The sequence below is a fragment of the Drosophila tropicalis genome, unplaced genomic scaffold (genome assembly GCF_018151085.1).
Source record: "Drosophila tropicalis isolate 14030-0801.00 unplaced genomic scaffold, ASM1815108v1 contig_393, whole genome shotgun sequence".
Classification (NCBI taxonomy): Eukaryota; Metazoa; Arthropoda; class Insecta; order Diptera; family Drosophilidae; genus Drosophila; species Drosophila tropicalis.
In genome coordinates this window covers 2055684-2073002 of record NW_027172855.1, presented here as the reverse complement: position 1 = coordinate 2073002, position 17319 = coordinate 2055684, and the positions used below count along the sequence as shown (strand labels likewise).

Below are 17319 nucleotides of genomic sequence, written 5' to 3'. Positions count from 1 at the left end.
TTTTATATAATGTTATATAATGATGTGAATTTTGGGTTCCAATTTCGAGGCATACAAATGTACACACACACATACATATATAGATCTGTATTGCTAGATATTCATAGATAATATTCATTTAAAAGTCCTTGCAGTTAGAACCCTTCTGATAATACTTATAATAACACTTAAAAATTAAATCAAAAAAAAATTTCATATGTATACGTACATACATATATTCTTTACATTAGCATAAACTGATGATTTGTTGCGTAGTCTTTATTTATGAAGGTCCTTCAGCTTCACCGCAGTGTATTTCTCATGCCGGAAGTGGGAAGGACACAGATGTTTTCATCTGTTTACCTGTCTATGCCAATGCCGGAGAAAAACCATTATGAAATTGATGGCAATTGATCTATTTTATCTTAAGACTCCTTATTAGCCGAATTAATCCTAATACTAAGATTTCTTAGCCTAAATGTAAATTATTTGAGCATTATTGAACATTCGATTCGAACCAAATTATCGTAATCTTAAAGAATACAAAAGCCATTTCCTTTACATCTGCCATCACACACACATAAAGGCAGAGACCTTTATATGCAGCTGCATCCATTTTTCAATGCCAGCCAAGGACAGCTGCATTCCTTACAAGTCGTCCTCCATTTCAGTTTCTGTATATGTGTGTGTGTGTGTGCGTGTGTGTTGGTGTCTGTGTGTGATTGCCATTTAGTTGTAGTGAGCGACATTAATGTTTTCTTTCTAATTAATTTTATGCGCTTGCGGCAATTTGAGTAATTATGCTCGCATACACATACACACACGCAGACACTTGCATATGGACACCCAACGATTAACAGTTAATGCACATTTTGTTATCAAGCTGCACAGCTGTACCGTTATCAGTGGTTCGGTCTAACTCTCTCTCCTTCTCTCTCTCTCTCTGTGACATGCGCTCACAAAAAGCTGTCTTGCGGTGGAAAAGCTCTCTCACACTCCATCGCACTCTCTCTTTCACTCTCTGTTAGGCAAAGGAAGCGCGCTGCTGAAAGGTCCTTCTTCTATTGCTGCTGTATTGGACTGTTGACTGTCAAAATTTTTCACTTAACAATCAGTCAAGTTTATCGTGCGCCTTAGTTTAGTTCAAAAGGAATACGCGTACGCGCAAAAACTGATCAAGGCAGCACACAGCAAACACACAGCCTACAGGAGGAAGAAGAAAAAAAAAAAAAGAATCGCACCTAGCAGAAAGAAAAAACAAAAAAGTTAACACAACGAAGCGAAATCGAGAAAAAGTAAAACCACAAAAAAATGTATTCAAAAATTTACAAATAATAAAAAAGTGTATTTCAGTGTAATACCAAAAATTTTGTGTCAAATGTAAGGACTATAATGCCCGGGAGAGCAATCTTAACAAGCTCGTACATGCCAAAAAAATAATTATCCTTAAGTGCAAGTGCCAGTTATTTGCCTTTTAAATTATAATCGAAATTTTTTGTCTGTAGTTGTGTGTACACACAAACAAAATCAGAACGCATTAAAACGAACCTTGAGCAAATCAACCTTACACAAACATACACAGAGGCACACACACACACACACACCCAAAACATACGCACATATGTACACACAGGCACGAGTCGGTTATAAAGATACTTACCAAGGCATACCTAGGACGTAAAAGGATTTCTTTTCCTTCTGTTTAAAAGAAATAAGAAGCAACGTTATGTTACACACATACACACACACACCTACACACATACCTACATACATAAATGCATATGTATATGGCCTGTCCGACCAATTCGGCAATAAGGATACACGGATAGTCAAATGAAGGAAGCAGCAGGCAGAGAGAGAGAGAGAGAGAGTGAGAAAGAGAGACATAGAGACCAACCTAGTAGTAGTATAACGAAAGAGTAACAGAAGAGAGCACAGTGTGGGAGAGAGTGAGTGAAAGAGAGAGAGCGTAACCTAGTACCGTGGTATGCGAGGGTGTTAAAACTGCGGCCGAAAATGCTTATAATTTATGCAAATATATATTTTTTATGGTTAGCCCATGCCGACGTGGCGGGGGGAGGGTAGGCAAGTACTTTTCATGAAAATTTCACAAGACAATTTCAATTTGCCTAAAAATAGCTGAAACTCAATTTGCAGTTTCAATTAATAATCCAACGGAAATTGATATTGTAAAATTGTGTGAGAGCGCTGCCAGCAAAATAATTTGAACAAATTTTGTAGCAAAAATATATCAACAACAAAATAACGTGTAAATATGAATCATCTTTTGTTGTTCAACGTGTGAATGTTGTTTATTGGCATAACAATTTAGTGAAGAAATTTTTAATGAGGTTTGCGGTCGCCTCAGAGGAATGTTAAATTTTTAGTTATAGACCATCGTAATATACTTACATATATAGGATATGTACATACATACATATAAAAGTTTAATAAGAATACAATTTAAATATGTGCTTACATTTACAACCAGACCATACCGTACTATAGCATACAAATCAATGTTTAAAATGTCTTTTACGATCCTTTATAATCCTCTTTGGTTTTTTATCCCGCAGTCCCAAAAGGTTTGCAGCCTCATAGCTAGTTAGATTTTTAGTTTTCCATTACTTTTTCCCCAATTTAGTTAAAAAGTCTCTTAGGACTTTTTTTACGCTAACAAAAATTCTTCATTATTAGGGAATACCATAGGGATCTAAAGTCGTTTTTTAGGGATTCATTTGGGAACTCTAAGATCAGGCAGAGCATACCGCTTAAAATAACTTTCATACTTTGTTAATGATTCATTTGAAATTAGTTTTTTCACATTTCTTTTGTAAAACGAAGGAATGTTTGTTATCTTAAAATCATTTTGATTTACCATTTAATGAAATTTATTAAAATATATAGCGATTAAATAATAATTTATTTCAGTTTTTGTTATCTATTTTACGTTTAGGGGCACACCTTTTCTTGATTTGACTATTTTTGCCATGAAGAGAGCATAATGTGATAAGGAAACAGTGGCGGATCTTCAAGGGGGGCTAAAAAGGAGAATTCTACACCACTATTATGATTATCCAAATTATCAGAAATTTTCCCCAACTGGATTCGCCCCTGTAATAAACACACACCTTTATAGACACTTCTTATCTCTAAGAATTTCAAGTTGTTCATTTTGGGGGAACTAATCAGAAAGAAAAGCATAAAAAGTTTCAAAGATTAAATGTTAATTTTATATAATTAGAAAGTGAGAAATTTTAATTGAACTATAAAACTGAAACCACGGTAGATCTGCTTGAAAAGCTTTCACACACACACACGCACATGACTCTCCTACAAGGACGCTTCCGCCTTGGCGCTCACTAACACAACAACGAAAATGCGGGGCAAAAGAGGCGAAAACGGGATATGTGGTTGGTGGGTGGTGGGTGGATAGGCACCCCGCCATGAGGCACTGCGCTAAGTCTCAAATTTAGCGTTAACGTTTTGTGTACAAGTTTATTTTCTTGTTGTTTGAGTTTCTGCTTCGCTTTTTCATTCTATTTACCCAAGCGTCTACCATACTTATAAATAAATAAAAACCGAAAAGAAGAAAAGCGGTGAAAACGGAAATGGCCGTGCTTCATTCATAAACCAAACTCTTGGGTCGTCGTCGAGTCAGTGGCTCCTTTGCTCACTTACTCGGTGGTGGTCCCTCGACCGGTCGATTGGTGATCAACGAAACATAAAAATAAAAAACCAAAAAGAAAAAAACCATCAAGGCTACTTGAAAAACCTCGCATTCAGTATGCCGGAAGAGAAGGAGAAATCTAGTAATAATCTTGAAAATGGTCAGGCCACGTCCACAGCTCCGGCTACAGCTTCGCCGACCGCAACCGGCAAATTGAAGCATCAACGCCAAAAGACGCCCACACGACGGCGTCCTCATGATGATGAGGTCGTTGCTGGAGGTGTTGGCATCACCGGCGGCGGTGTGGTTATCCTACCGCAGCATGTACTCAACGAATTGTATCACAACTATTCCATTAAACAGCGACGTAGCGGTCTCAAGTGGTTCCTTTTTGCGGCCATTCTATTTAATTTGTGGACCATTTGTATACCATGGGAACAGGCGGTGCCAACAAGAGGTGAGTTTGGTTATAAACTTTTATTACAGTATTGAAATTTTCATATTTTTCAACGTGATATGCGGCCTAATTATGGTCAGGACCATTGATGAATACCCTTGCATGTCATCCATGGGAGTGCAGAACGAAATTGCCCCATTTCAGTCCGACGGACGAACTTGACTTGACAGAATATAAAAGCTTTTTAAGTGCATCGTGCTAGTGGCGAACACACAGAAGGAGGAATTTGTTCCTCCCACAACAAGAAAAAAAGTTGTTAAATTATTTAAGAGACCAGACTATCCTCCTGGATGTTTGATGCAAGTCTATTATTTAGTGAAACGAAGAGAAGTCATTTTATTTTGAGTTTATCCGTCAACTAAAACTATATAAATATAACGTTAAAAGGTCTGCCTAGCCAACAAGGCCAAAAGGGGGGGTAAAATACTCCTTTGGCAAAAACAAATGTACAAATGACGGAGGATTTGTAACAATGTATGGATATCATATTTAAATTTATAACTTTATTATCAAGGTTATAACCTTAGGTTATTCTTAGTCATATCTTCAAAATTTAATTGGAATTTTTTGTTTTTGGGTTTGTTTTTTGATAAATTTTGTCTTTTTTCGACATACCAAAAACATTCAAAAGAACTTTGAGTTCTGCAAAATTGTCGTACGTTTCTCTGATTTTTCTTTAAGTAGAACTTTACCACCAAGAAGTATTCCCAATTCCAATTTTACTTGTGTAGATTTCAGTTTTACTGAGATATCGAAAAATTGGTTTTATTACTTTTTGAAGACTTTTTCTGGCTTGATTCTATTTTGATTACAACCAAGGGAGGAAAAACGGATAAAAATACTTACGATCCTTTGAAAACCTTTTCTTTATGTTGTTGTTACATGAAAAAACTCAAGGATATACAAATAATCCTTTTCGTATCCATAAAATTCTTTAGAGATTCTAAAGTAAAGAATTCACTCAAATCTTTCAGTGGTCAACTGTTGCATGCTGGTAGCATATTTGGCTTTAACCGCTCTCCTGCATATTGGACGCCGTTCGGAACAGCCATCGATGCGTAGTTTACACCAGACAATGTTAACAATAATACCGAGAGCCCTTTGGTTCCTGGCAATGTTGCATTTTGCCGCTTACGTTATGCTGCAAGCCAGTTTCTCACCGCGGTTAGTTGATTGAAATGGAAAGTGTTTAATTTATTAATAAATACAAATTGTTTATTGCATTTTAGTGATGTTCTCGGTTGGGCCATATTGCTTAACTTTTTAATCTATGTAACATTACCCTTGCCATTGATTTTCCTTGGCCTAGTGGTTGGATTTTGTACGTACTTCAATTGCTTAAGTGTTCCTGTGGCTTTCTCTCGACCCGATCCACTGATATCTGATCAGGCAGCGGCTAATGCTGTTTTGATAGCCACTGGAGCTGTAATTGGTTTGCTCTATTATTTTATGGGCGAAGCCAAGCAGAAACGGGCATTTTTAGAGGCCAAGAAAAGTCTAGAGGTTAAGATGGTAATCGAGGAGCAATCGGCAGAACAGGTGAGTAAACTGCCACACACAAAGTTCATAGTAAATGCATCTTCGGTTTCGGTTGGTTTTTGATTCTTCTAGGAACGCCTGCTGTTATCCGTACTACCGAAACATGTGGCCATTAAGATGCGTGAAGATTTGGGCTCTTCCACTTCAGAGGCATTCAAAAAGATTTACATGAGTCGACATGAAAATGTTAGGTAAGTTTAAGTGATGTCTTACTAGATGGTAAACGAACCTTTACTAATTTACACAAACATGACTTGCTCAGAAGAACAAAAAACTGAGAGACACTTCATATAGATTAAAGTTTTGGTGACAAAGTTGAATAAAAAATTCTGTATTTAATGGCCTGTTTAAAAGAGACATCTTAGTCGTGTCGTCGCCATATATAGTCGTGTTCTAGACAGCGGCCCCTTCATGCTTGCCATGACCATGCTGGCCTAAACTAGTTGTGAATTATAAACGAAATACAAACTTTAAATTTGATTCTTTTTCAAGTGAGAGATTTTGGCTTTTTCTCTCCTTCAATTAAAACTGTTTGTGAAATATAAGTTAATAAAGTGATAATGATTAATTGGACTGATCCCTTAACCTTTTTTAAGCTGTTTATAAATGTTTTTACTTGTACAATCGTCCTAAATCGTTAAACAATTTTACGATTAAAGATTTTAATGGTTTCTAAAAACTGTCAATTGTTTTATCATAAATGTTTTATTGGCAAAAAGTTTTCTGAAGTCACTTGAGTGCTAAAACTAGTTGTGAACTACAAACAATTAATGTGAAAAAGAGGACCTAATTGTAACTTTGAGAGAATTTGTGGTTTTTATGTAACGTTAACGTTTAATTTCAGAACGGTCAAGACAGTTACAAGAAAAAACTTATCCTTTAAGAAATTGTTAGTTAACAATGTCGTTTGTTCTCATTAGCTACCTTCATTGTCAATAACGGTTCAATTGTTGCTCTAATTAAGCTAGTCGTCAACATCTCGACGTTCTTGTTTATCAGCTAGTGCCTCGTTGTTATTTATATACTTTAATACTCGTTACTTCTGAATTGCTAATCGTTTCCACACGGAAATATTTAGAGTGCTAATTTCCATCAAAAATGCGTTCCTAAGTTTATTCTTACAGCATTTTTTTCAGGTGCTAACTGCCATTCCATAATTTAACCGTTATACCTTACTTTCTCTTTTACTCACACACATACACACACACACACACCATCAAATAGCATACTTTATGCGGATATTGTTGGCTTTACTGCCATCTCCTCAACATATAGCGCCCAAGATCTGGTTAAAATGCTTAACGAGCTCTTCGCACGCTTCGATAGGCTTGCCGAGGTAAAAATAAATAGTAGAGATACTTGTAACAAATTTTCTTTTCTTTTCTTCATGGTTTTTGTCTTCAGTTTTTCCTCGACTTGGTTTCATGTGTTCATTCTCTACTAGAATTCGAAGAAGAATAATAATGATGATTACGTTGTTTAAGATAAGCATCATGGAGAATTTTTCATTTCCTTCATTTCGAGTGTTACGCACTTTAATATAAATTCTTCTTCTGTTTATTTTTTTTTTGTCGTCGTTGCCATTATTCTGCATAAATTTTGCTCTCTTTGCTTTTGTTTTAACTTATTTTTTGTTTTTTGGCAATTTCTTTTCTGCTTTCTGCCAGCAAAAGTTACGCCCAGTCAGGCGTATGAAATGTTTCAAGTTGATTTTTTCTCTCATGCAACTTTTTTTTTTTTTGTCTTTTTTTGCTTGTTTCGTGGGGGATCCCCTCGGTGGGTGGCGCTTTTTTGTGTCCGTTTATTATACCCTTGCAAAAAGGGTATATTAATTTTGGTCAGAAGTGTGCAACGCATAGAACGAAGCACTCCGACCATACAAAGTATATATATTCTTGATCAGCACGACGAGACGAGTTCAAATAGCCATGTCCGTCCGTCCGTCCGTCCGTCCGTCTGGATCAACGCAAACTCCTCCTAGACCGTAAGAGCTACAGAGCTGAAATTTTGCACCTAGGCTTGTATATACTGCAGGCGTTGTATATCTCGGATTCAGCCGGATCGGACCACTATATCATATAGCTCCCATACAAACCCCAAAGTCACGAACAGTGACTTTTCTCAATAACTTCGTTATTTTCTATGTTATTACCGTGAAACTTTATATTAGAGAGTTTATTACGCTTATAAACGACTGTGCCAAATTTGATCAAGATCGGATGACTATATCATATAGCTCCCATAGGAACGATCGGTCGAAAACAGTGACTTTTGTAAATAACTTCGTTACTTTTACCGCGATTGCTTTCAAATTAAACATTTGTTAGTTTAGTATATCTGTTAATGACTGTGCCGAATTTGATAAAGATCGGGTGACTATATCATATAGCTCCCATAGGAACGATCGGTGGAAAACTGTGACTTTGGTCAATATCTTCGTTATTTCCTATGATTGTAGGCCATTCTTTCGCAAACATAAGCCTTTTTAGATAAAACGTTCTTCCACATTGATGGCTAATAGGTAAGGAAAGAGTTACCAAAAAAGTTTTTTCTGTTGAGGGGTGGTTGGGCGGTGGGTTTGGAAGTCTTTTTTGTGGCGTATATGTTTTTCTTTTCACTGATTTGGTGGGCGATTCGGTTTTTGTTTTCAGTTCATTTGTTAGCTTTAGGTTGTGATTAGGTTTTTTTTTTTTTTGGTAGGTATTTATGATGTTTTTAAAAACTGGGTTAAATGGGGTAAAGGGTATATTAAAGTCAGCGAAATGCAGGAATCATTTTTGTCTCTTTAAAAGTTTTATATATTTTTCTGATCAATAAAATATAGTCTGGTCAAGATTCTTTTTAATTTCATCTGCTGTCGCCCTATGTATTTTAATAAGTAAGAATAAGTTTTCATAATATTAAGCGAGTTGTTCTGAAAATATATGTCTCTAATTAAAAGTTCAAGATCTGCTAGTCTATAACAATTCATAAAAATCAGACTTAAATTAGTCAAGTTATATTTAAAAATGTTGTTAAGTAAAAGTGCAAAAACATCCAAGAAATTGACAAACTAAGAGAAACCTGTTTTTGCGGCTTGTAAAGGGTATTTGCGCAGGGTGTTTGCAAGTCGGTGTGGCAATTTTGTTACTTCATTTATGTTTTGGTTTATGTTTCTTTAAGGGATTTTCCATTGATTTCAAAAAGAGACAAAAAGGAGTGGAATAATTTGTTTTTTATAAACTTTATGAAAATTAGGGAAACGAAAGCCAAAGCTAAACTAAATGTGTCAACGACTTGGTGTGAAATATTGAGGATTTATAGCAACAGGAATAAAAATATATATGTTTGAGTATAATAAGCTTAAAACCAACTTAATATCAATTAGTTGATTTCTCAATTTGTTTGCATTTGATTTGTGTTCGTATTAATAAATAATAATTTAATTATAGTTTGCTGATTTCAATTAACTTCGTTTGCTTCTCACAAGCCAATCAAAACTGTTCAATTAAGTAACTAGAAATTACTTTGATATTAATTTTCTTTTCCCGTGTGTAGAAATACCAACAACTGCGTATTAAAATTCTTGGTGATTGCTATTATTGCATTAGCGGTGCCCCGGATGAGCGTCCGGATCATGCCGTGATGTGTGTACACATGGGACTCTCTATGGTAAAGGCCATCAAGTAAGTAACAAGGACAAAACCGGACGACCACAATAATGTCGACAACGACGACAGGCGACACCAAATCAACGTTAGTTCAATTTAATAATAATTGCACTTAACCACGCTTTCGTGCCTGGTCTCTGTCGACGTTGGCTGTTCATCTATATATATATATATATATTTCATAGCATACTTTTAAGCGTTAGCCAAGTTGCGTGTCGTGTTAGATGGATGGATGTATGTATGTAGGTATACATATATGATTGATGTATACTTTGTTTTGTTATTATTATAGGTATGTGCAACAAAAGGCAAACTCACCTGTTGATATGCGTGTGGGCATCCACACTGGGGCTGTCCTGGCTGGCATTCTTGGCCAACGTCAGTGGCAATTTGACGTTTACTCCAAGGACGTTGAGCTGGCCAATAAAATGGAATCGAGCGGCAAGGCCGGGTAAGTTTTGTGCGGAACAACTCTTGCATAATTAAAATGCTGACACTCAAATGTGTTCGTTTTTGTGTGTGTGTGTGTGTGTTTAAGGAGGGTGCAAAACGACTCTGACTTGTACTTATTATGATTTGACTCTTACTCTTGTTAAATCTTGTATGCAAATTTATGGTCATGTTTATCAACTGACACAACTGTGTCTCCTTGAGGGGCACTAACTATTTTGATTGACCCATTTGCATGGGTGCAGTGGGAGCTTTGCGGTTTACCCTCTCTCCTTCTATAATTCAATTGGTAGTTAACATTAATGCTGCTGGGTGGTTTTCTTTCTTGTCACAGACGGGTTCACATTTCGGACAAAACCTTGGCCTTTCTCAATGGCGAATTTGAAGTGGAACCAGCATTTGGTGAGAAACGTGAGGAACTGTTACGAATTGCCGGATTAAAGACATATTTTATTACCAAAGTGGTTAAGCCGGTGAGTCAAATTGTATAATAAAACAGCACAAGAAAATGAATGTCATAGTTAAATTTTTAAATTAATAGTAAGTGTATCTGGGCTTGTATAATCGGGTAACTTTGCCCTCTAAAGTATGCAATAAACTGCAAAAGTGCTCTTTTTTCACCTTTTTCACCAAAAAAACGTCGACGTTTGAACAGGAATATTGAAAATTTTCTAATTTGTTTCAATAATCGAAATCTTTGACGGATTTTTGTAAATTTTAGAAAGCAAAATAACATTTAGATAAGTTATATTAAAGTGGAATAAAAACAATGATTTGTTTAAGTATAAAGTATAAATTTGATTCATAAAGATAATTGGTACTCCACAAATTGAATAAGTCTTAGTGAGTAGAATGGTCTTTAAACAAATTATGCAACTCTGACTATTTGTCAGCTAAGAAACATTTTAAAACTAATTATACTAGCTATTGCATACTTAAGGGGAAATTCCCGCAGTAAGAGGCTATAAAAAAAGGAGAGTGTTAGAATTCAGAGCTAATTCGTTTAATAAGGAATGCCTAAAGCTTTTGAACTACAACAATGCTCATCTAAATGTTTGCTAAATTATAATTATATTAATCATCTCGAAAGTGGTTTAGTTTAATGGGGCACAGCCAAATTGCCGCCGTTTTAAATTGCAGTTCATAGAGATCATTGTAAAATAATATATCAAACTCGGATAAGTACATAGACAAAAGTTTTAAAAAGACTTCAAGAAAATTTTGATTTATAAAGTTTACTCATTTAAATTTCAAGAAAGGTTTTAATGGAAAACTAAAAGTGAATTAAAACTTATTTTAAATATACATATTAATATTTGATTATTAATATTTCCTTTTTCAGTTCGCTTCACCGTGTGCCAAGAAAATCAATGAAACTCAGAGAGAAAATTCGCATAATGGTTCGAATGGTTCAACTGGCGGTGGATTGGCTACAACTGATGATAACGAAGCCACTTTGGATGATGAGGAACTATTGGCAGAGAGCGCCACAACCAATGGACAACATCTTACACCCGAAGCTGAAGATGAAGAGGAACAGGTTAAATTGGAAAATTTCAAGCAACGATTGAAAGATGAACTAGTCACTAGAGATGGACATGAGTGAGTTGTGGCGCCATAGATTCCCCTATTCATATATCCTTGTTAAACCTTTTAATCCATTCCTTTGCTAGAAATCTAACCAAGGACACAAATATATTTCTACGCTTTAAGAATCCTCAATTGGAACAAGCCTATGCCATATATCGGGAACCATACAGTTCTCTGCCATTATTGGCTGCTCTGTTGGTTCAATGCATTGATGTTCTATATTCGTATTTGGTTTTGCCTCGATCCACATTGCATTTTATCAATATAGCCGCTCCTTTGGTACCCATTGCCATGCTGGTGGTGATTAGCATAGCGGAGAGCTTTAGCGGGATGTTGCCAAAGTTCTTTGTCGATGTTAGTAAACGATTCAATGACATTACCTTCGTGCGTGAACTGGCTGCCATAATTATAGCCCTTACCATTGGCCTTAGCAATGTCATCGACATGGTAAGCAATTGTATTGAGGTTTTGTTTTTTTTTTTTTATTGCGGAGCGTGTTTAAGGGTTTGTCCCTGTGGATTATTGATTTTCATTTGCATATCAATTTTTCTTCTATTTCACAATTTTTACTTGTTACTTTTTTTGTTTTTGCTGCAGTTCTTTTTTGTCACCTTCCTGCGCACGGAGCATATTGTTAGCGAAAGTGAATTCAATGCCACGGCCAGTGAGGCCGTAATAATGGTCGAGGATGGTGGTCAGATATTGGAAGAGGAGATGGCAACTGCTGAACACCTGCTACCGGAATCATTTGTTGAACAAATGCGCGATGCAGTGCCCACAGAGCGTGACCTTTATCCGTCCTATTTAAGTAATTTTGGTGTCTTAATATTAATTGCAATTGCCGTGATTGCCCAGCTCACGCACCTGACGAAAATACTTTTGCTATTGTCTATAGCAGGTTAGTAACAATTGGCCAACAACTGAGTGTGTCAATTTTGTGATGAATATTTGATTCAACTTCCTTTATTTACTGTTCCAGCTCTGCATTGCTATTTCAACATATTTATTATGCAGGATTTATATGCCCTCGAAGATGATCTGGCACATCAGCCGTAAGTATTGTTGTCTTATTGATGTTATTTAACCCATGTACATAATTTCTATTCTTACCCTTCCAGCATCATATCCACTCGTTATTGTGCGTCGGGTCTACTTTTGGTGGCCGCCTTGGCTCTTAGCACTTTGGCGCGACATGTAAGTAAATATATTTATAATCTGTTATATATTTTTCATTAATTGTCTCATATAGATGGATCACGAGGATCGTGTGATTTTCAAGTGGAAAACAGAGGTGGCCGAACAGAAGGAAACCGCCAACGATATGCGACAACGTAACGAGGCTTTGGTCTATAATGTATTGCCAGTTCATGTGGCTGAACACTTTATGAAGAACACAAAGCGATCCCATGATGATTTGTACTCACAGAGTTATGCAGAAGTTGGCGTATTATTTGCCAGCATGCCAAATTTCTCCGGTAAGACTAAATCGTGTCGGTGAAAAGAGTACATAATTATTTGTTTTATGGTTTTTCAAACGATTTCTAGATTTTTATTCAGAGGAAACTGTCAACAATCAGGGTTTGGAGTGCTTGCGTTTTCTCAATGAAGTCATCTCGGATTTCGATGCGGTAAGTCCATTGTGTTCGCTATGGACATGGGAATAATGAAAAGTTGAATTTTTCCTTTCAAAAACTGAGCTAGAATCTATTGTTCGTTTTTAAAGTTAATAGGTTTTACTTTTTACTAATTTTATTCTTTTTAAATTTTCACAAATTTTAGTATGAAATAAGTAGTCAATTCATGGCGATAAAATATTAAGTAGGCTTACACCTGCAAAATATTTGCAAAGTATACTCCAAACGTTATGGAAATTTATGCTAGAACTATTTGAGAATTGTTCGACTCAAAATAACGAAGTATAAAAGGAAGGAATTTTTGTGTCATTAAAAAGCCTTCACGTTAAAATCGTGCCAAAATATACGAGATTATTAAAACTGGGTTGACCAGGTCAATAAATCTTACTAATTTATAATATTTTGAAGAGCAGAAAAGATTATGTTGAGTAACATATGCTAGAACTGCTTGAGAATTATACAAATTATTAATGTATGTAATGTTAATAAGCTTGTGAGTCAATAGGATGCTAAAAGATTGGTAATTACGTTACTTTATATCTTAAATTTTCTGTTGTCTGCTGATATCAAATTATGATATTGATTTCTCTATATCTCTTTGCAGTTACTCGAATTGCCACAATTTCAGGATATAATAAAAATCAAGACAATTGGCTCTACATATATGGCCGCCAGTGGCATTAATTTGCAACGAAATCTACGTACGGACGCCCCAATCACTGAACGTTGGTCCCATTTGGCTGTATTGGTGGAATTCGCTTTGGAACTGAAACATGCATTGCAGAATATCAATGAGCAATCGTTTAATCATTTAGTACTTAAAATGGGCATCAATCACGGCCCCATAACGGCAGGAGTAATCGGTGCCAGGAAGCCGCATTATGACATCTGGGGCAACACGGTGAATGTTTCATCTCGCATGGAGAGCACCGGCAAGGCGGGTGCCATTCAGGTGACCGAAGAGACTTGCAATATCCTACAGCAATTTGGTTATACGTTTCTGCAACGCGGCCTTGTGACCGTAAAGGGCAAGGGTCAGCTAATGACCTACTATTTGCAGGTGAGTACGATGATGTTTACGTTTCAGAAAAGTTGGAAAAATGCTTAAAATTATAATATTATTTTTCAGGGAAAATCACAATCGAATGCAGATCCTGCTGCCTCTGTGGAGTTGCATACCGAAACGACAGAAACTCCTCTGGAGTTAACCACAGAGCTTGAAGTCGATATAAAGACGCCCCTGCTTAAGCTAAAGAATCCCGAGTCTGCCCCAACGGATGCTTCCGTTCCAGAGTCATCGGTGGGCAATGGCAATGTTGCCGAATCTCAATCATTGTTAGAGTAAATTAATTGATTCCAAATGAATGATTCCAAACAAAAAAAAGTTAACTGTTATACAACAAGAACAAGTGAGCATTATACGAAGAAGAAGAAGAAGAGAAACTGTTATACTTGCTATAAATTTGGTTTTGGCTACGTATTATTATGATTATTATTATTATATATAATATATATATATATTTATATATTCGTGTGATATTCTTATTATGCTATTTGCTAATTTTTTAGTTGAAAATTTAACAATTTGCTTTCCAAAAGTTTGTAAACTGTGTACCTAAACAAAAAAAAAAAAAAAAAAAAAACAACATCAAACGTATATATATATAACTACAAAGTATTTTCCGTAATTGTGAACTTTTGTTTTAAACAAAAACAACGTATTGTTATATGATTTTTTTCACAAAACTGTAATATATACATACATATGTATATTAATAAGTATATAAAATTATACTTGGGGAAGAAGAAACTTTGCTTTATCGATGTGTAGTTTAAACAGAAATCTCAAAACGAAGTCTCTATGTGTAAAATGCGCAAATTAATTGTATTAGTAATTCATAAGTTCTTAAAAACAAATGCATACATACCTACTATATACATATACATACATACAATATAAATATATATAATAAATCCGAATCCCACCACACAAAATGCAACCCACAAAGCAAGTCCAAAATAGCGAAAAAAAACAAATAAACAGCATAATTAATTATAAATGTAATACAATGTACTTATATGGTAAAAACAAAAACCAAAAAAAAAAAACCCTAAACAACAATAGTAGAAGAAAATATGTATACTTAAAAATTAACTTCGAAACAGCGAAGTTTTAATACCCTTGCAATTCTATTAATATTAATAATCTTTTTTCCTCTTTATACATTGTCATCTTGTATATTTGTATACATATGAAGGTCCAACAAATTTAAAACCTAGAATCAAACAAATCTAATCAAATTCCATAATTTATAAGCTAAATTTTGAATATTCTAGCAATTTTTTTGTTTAGAATATCGTAAGTTCCTTAAAAACTTCTCATACAAAGTTTAATAACCAGAGAATTCTTCAAAGCTTAACTGAAGCTATATCTTATGTCTATAAAAATCTGGATTACAATTACCCGCCAATGGTATAGTGACATATAAAATTCTTTTCATAAAATCGATTTAACAATAAAGAAGAAATTCTTTAGAATTCCCTTATATAAACTCAGATATTTAATACTCTTGTAGGCTTTTATGCTAATTGGGTCTTTCGAGCACATTTGTGTTGAATTTTGGCGCTCTTCCTATTTCATCGATTACAATGAGTACAAAGAACTAAATTGTCTATAATCATATGATAATTTAAAATCAGAAACGGTATGAAATATTAGATCATATATGATTGTATAAAATAAAAGATCTATTTATTCCACTATAAACTTTTTACATATATTTCCAAACAAACTTCCATTCTAAACGAAGCTTTTATTTAAAGTAAAATGTTAATAGGACTATAATAACTAGATTTCTTTATAATATACATATACATCAAAATGTCCAATAATAAAAAAATTTATAGCTGAGTTTATAAAATTGATCAATTTTAAGGCCACAGCTCATGGGGCAGTACTATTGTTGTGAACACAACTGTATCATTTTATCATGAAAATCAACACTTTCGTAAACAATAATTTTGTAATTTCATACATTTTCAAATTTATTGCAAGGGTATTTAATTTAAGAGATAAGTTTTACTAAATGGAACATAGACTACATAAACATACATATAGAAACTATATAGTTAATATATCTATAGAAAAAAACTACCAAAAAAGTCGTATATAGAGCATTGCATGCTTATTAGAAATCTTCAACGAATTAGCAAAACAAAAAACAAAATGCAGAAAACAAACGAACTTACATACATAGCAAACATGAAGAGCTACAACAAAAAAACAAACAAAAAAAAAAAAACAAAAACCATTTAACTAAAAATTCTGAAACCAATTAAACAATGAAATCTTCCTAAACCACTCATCCTCCATCATGTTAAAAAAAAAAGTTACTCGGTTAATTTCAGTTAAATTTTAATGGCTAAAAAACATGACAATCAACGAAACGCTAAAAAAAAAGAGAGGAAAGAAATATATAGAAAGCGATTGGATAGATGGCAGAATGAGTATTGATCCACTGGTTAATTGAACACAAAAACACACAATTTTTAAACTCAAATTTTTTGATAATTTCATACGACGAAATTGTAGAGAAAATTTGGTTTCCAAAAAAGAAACAAAAATTATCTATTAGGTGTTGTGTTTTTGAAGCTATTAAACAACTGAAATCAAACATTTACAACATTTTTTTTTGTTCGATAATTGCTCCAAAAACCAAAAACTCTACCAAAAAGATTAAACAGTTTAAATCGAAGAAAGTGAGAAGATAACATTACACAAAACGATTAGTAAATTATAGTAAATGATCAACTGGATAAATTAAAAAATAAAAAATTATAAAAAAAAAAACAAAACCAACAAGTTTTTAGTTTTTTTTGGGTAAATTGCTTAACATGCTAAACTATCTAAATTGAAGAAAGTAGTTAAACTTATTAAATGGTAAATGGTAAGAAGTCCTTCAGGAAGCTGAGATAACCCCTTTTTTTTCAAAGAAAAGTTGCCTACAGTTGCTGAGAAAAATATGGATCTGATCATTATACATGTTTTGTATTTGTCTTTAATCAGATCTATGTGAAATACATCCAAAAAACCATTGTCCATGTGCAAACTTGACTATATAGAAGTTAAGTACTGATTATTAATTTAACTTTATAACGAATAGAAAAGTTTTTTATATGTATATGTACTTCAGTAAAGACTTCATTCAAAAATAATAAATTCCTCGGATTAAAGACGTATTAAACCGGATTAAGCCCTTTTTTTTTAACCTATAAGATACCTTTTTTTATATTTTTATATTTTCATACATTCAGACTATATTTCCAACAACTTCTAGACGTTATAAAAAA

The 17319-nt window shown here is 34.3% G+C and overlaps 1 protein-coding gene across 2 annotated transcripts; it reads left to right on the top strand.

Annotated features, from left to right (window-relative positions):
* The first annotated feature begins 1097 nt into the window (after positions 1-1097).
* Ac3 (Adenylate cyclase 3) lies at positions 1098-15451 on the top strand. 2 transcript variants are annotated; one of them, XM_068284519.1, is made up of 18 exons: positions 1098-1274; positions 3532-4106; positions 5081-5270; positions 5336-5645; positions 5718-5836; positions 6870-6981; positions 9183-9310; positions 9588-9746; positions 10080-10218; positions 11088-11347; positions 11419-11782; positions 11933-12233; positions 12315-12387; positions 12454-12529; positions 12585-12810; positions 12881-12963; positions 13574-14029; positions 14099-15451. In XM_068284519.1, exons 2-18 carry the CDS (start codon positions 3767-3769, stop codon positions 14312-14314), a joined length of 3552 nt encoding a protein of 1183 aa, XP_068140620.1. In that variant the 5' UTR covers positions 1098-1274; positions 3532-3766; the 3' UTR covers positions 14315-15451. The 2 variants fall into 2 exon arrangements, with proteins under 2 accessions (XP_068140620.1, XP_068140619.1); XM_068284518.1 differs by having other exon boundaries at positions 1098-1359.
* The last annotated feature ends 1868 nt before the right edge of the window (positions 15452-17319 follow it).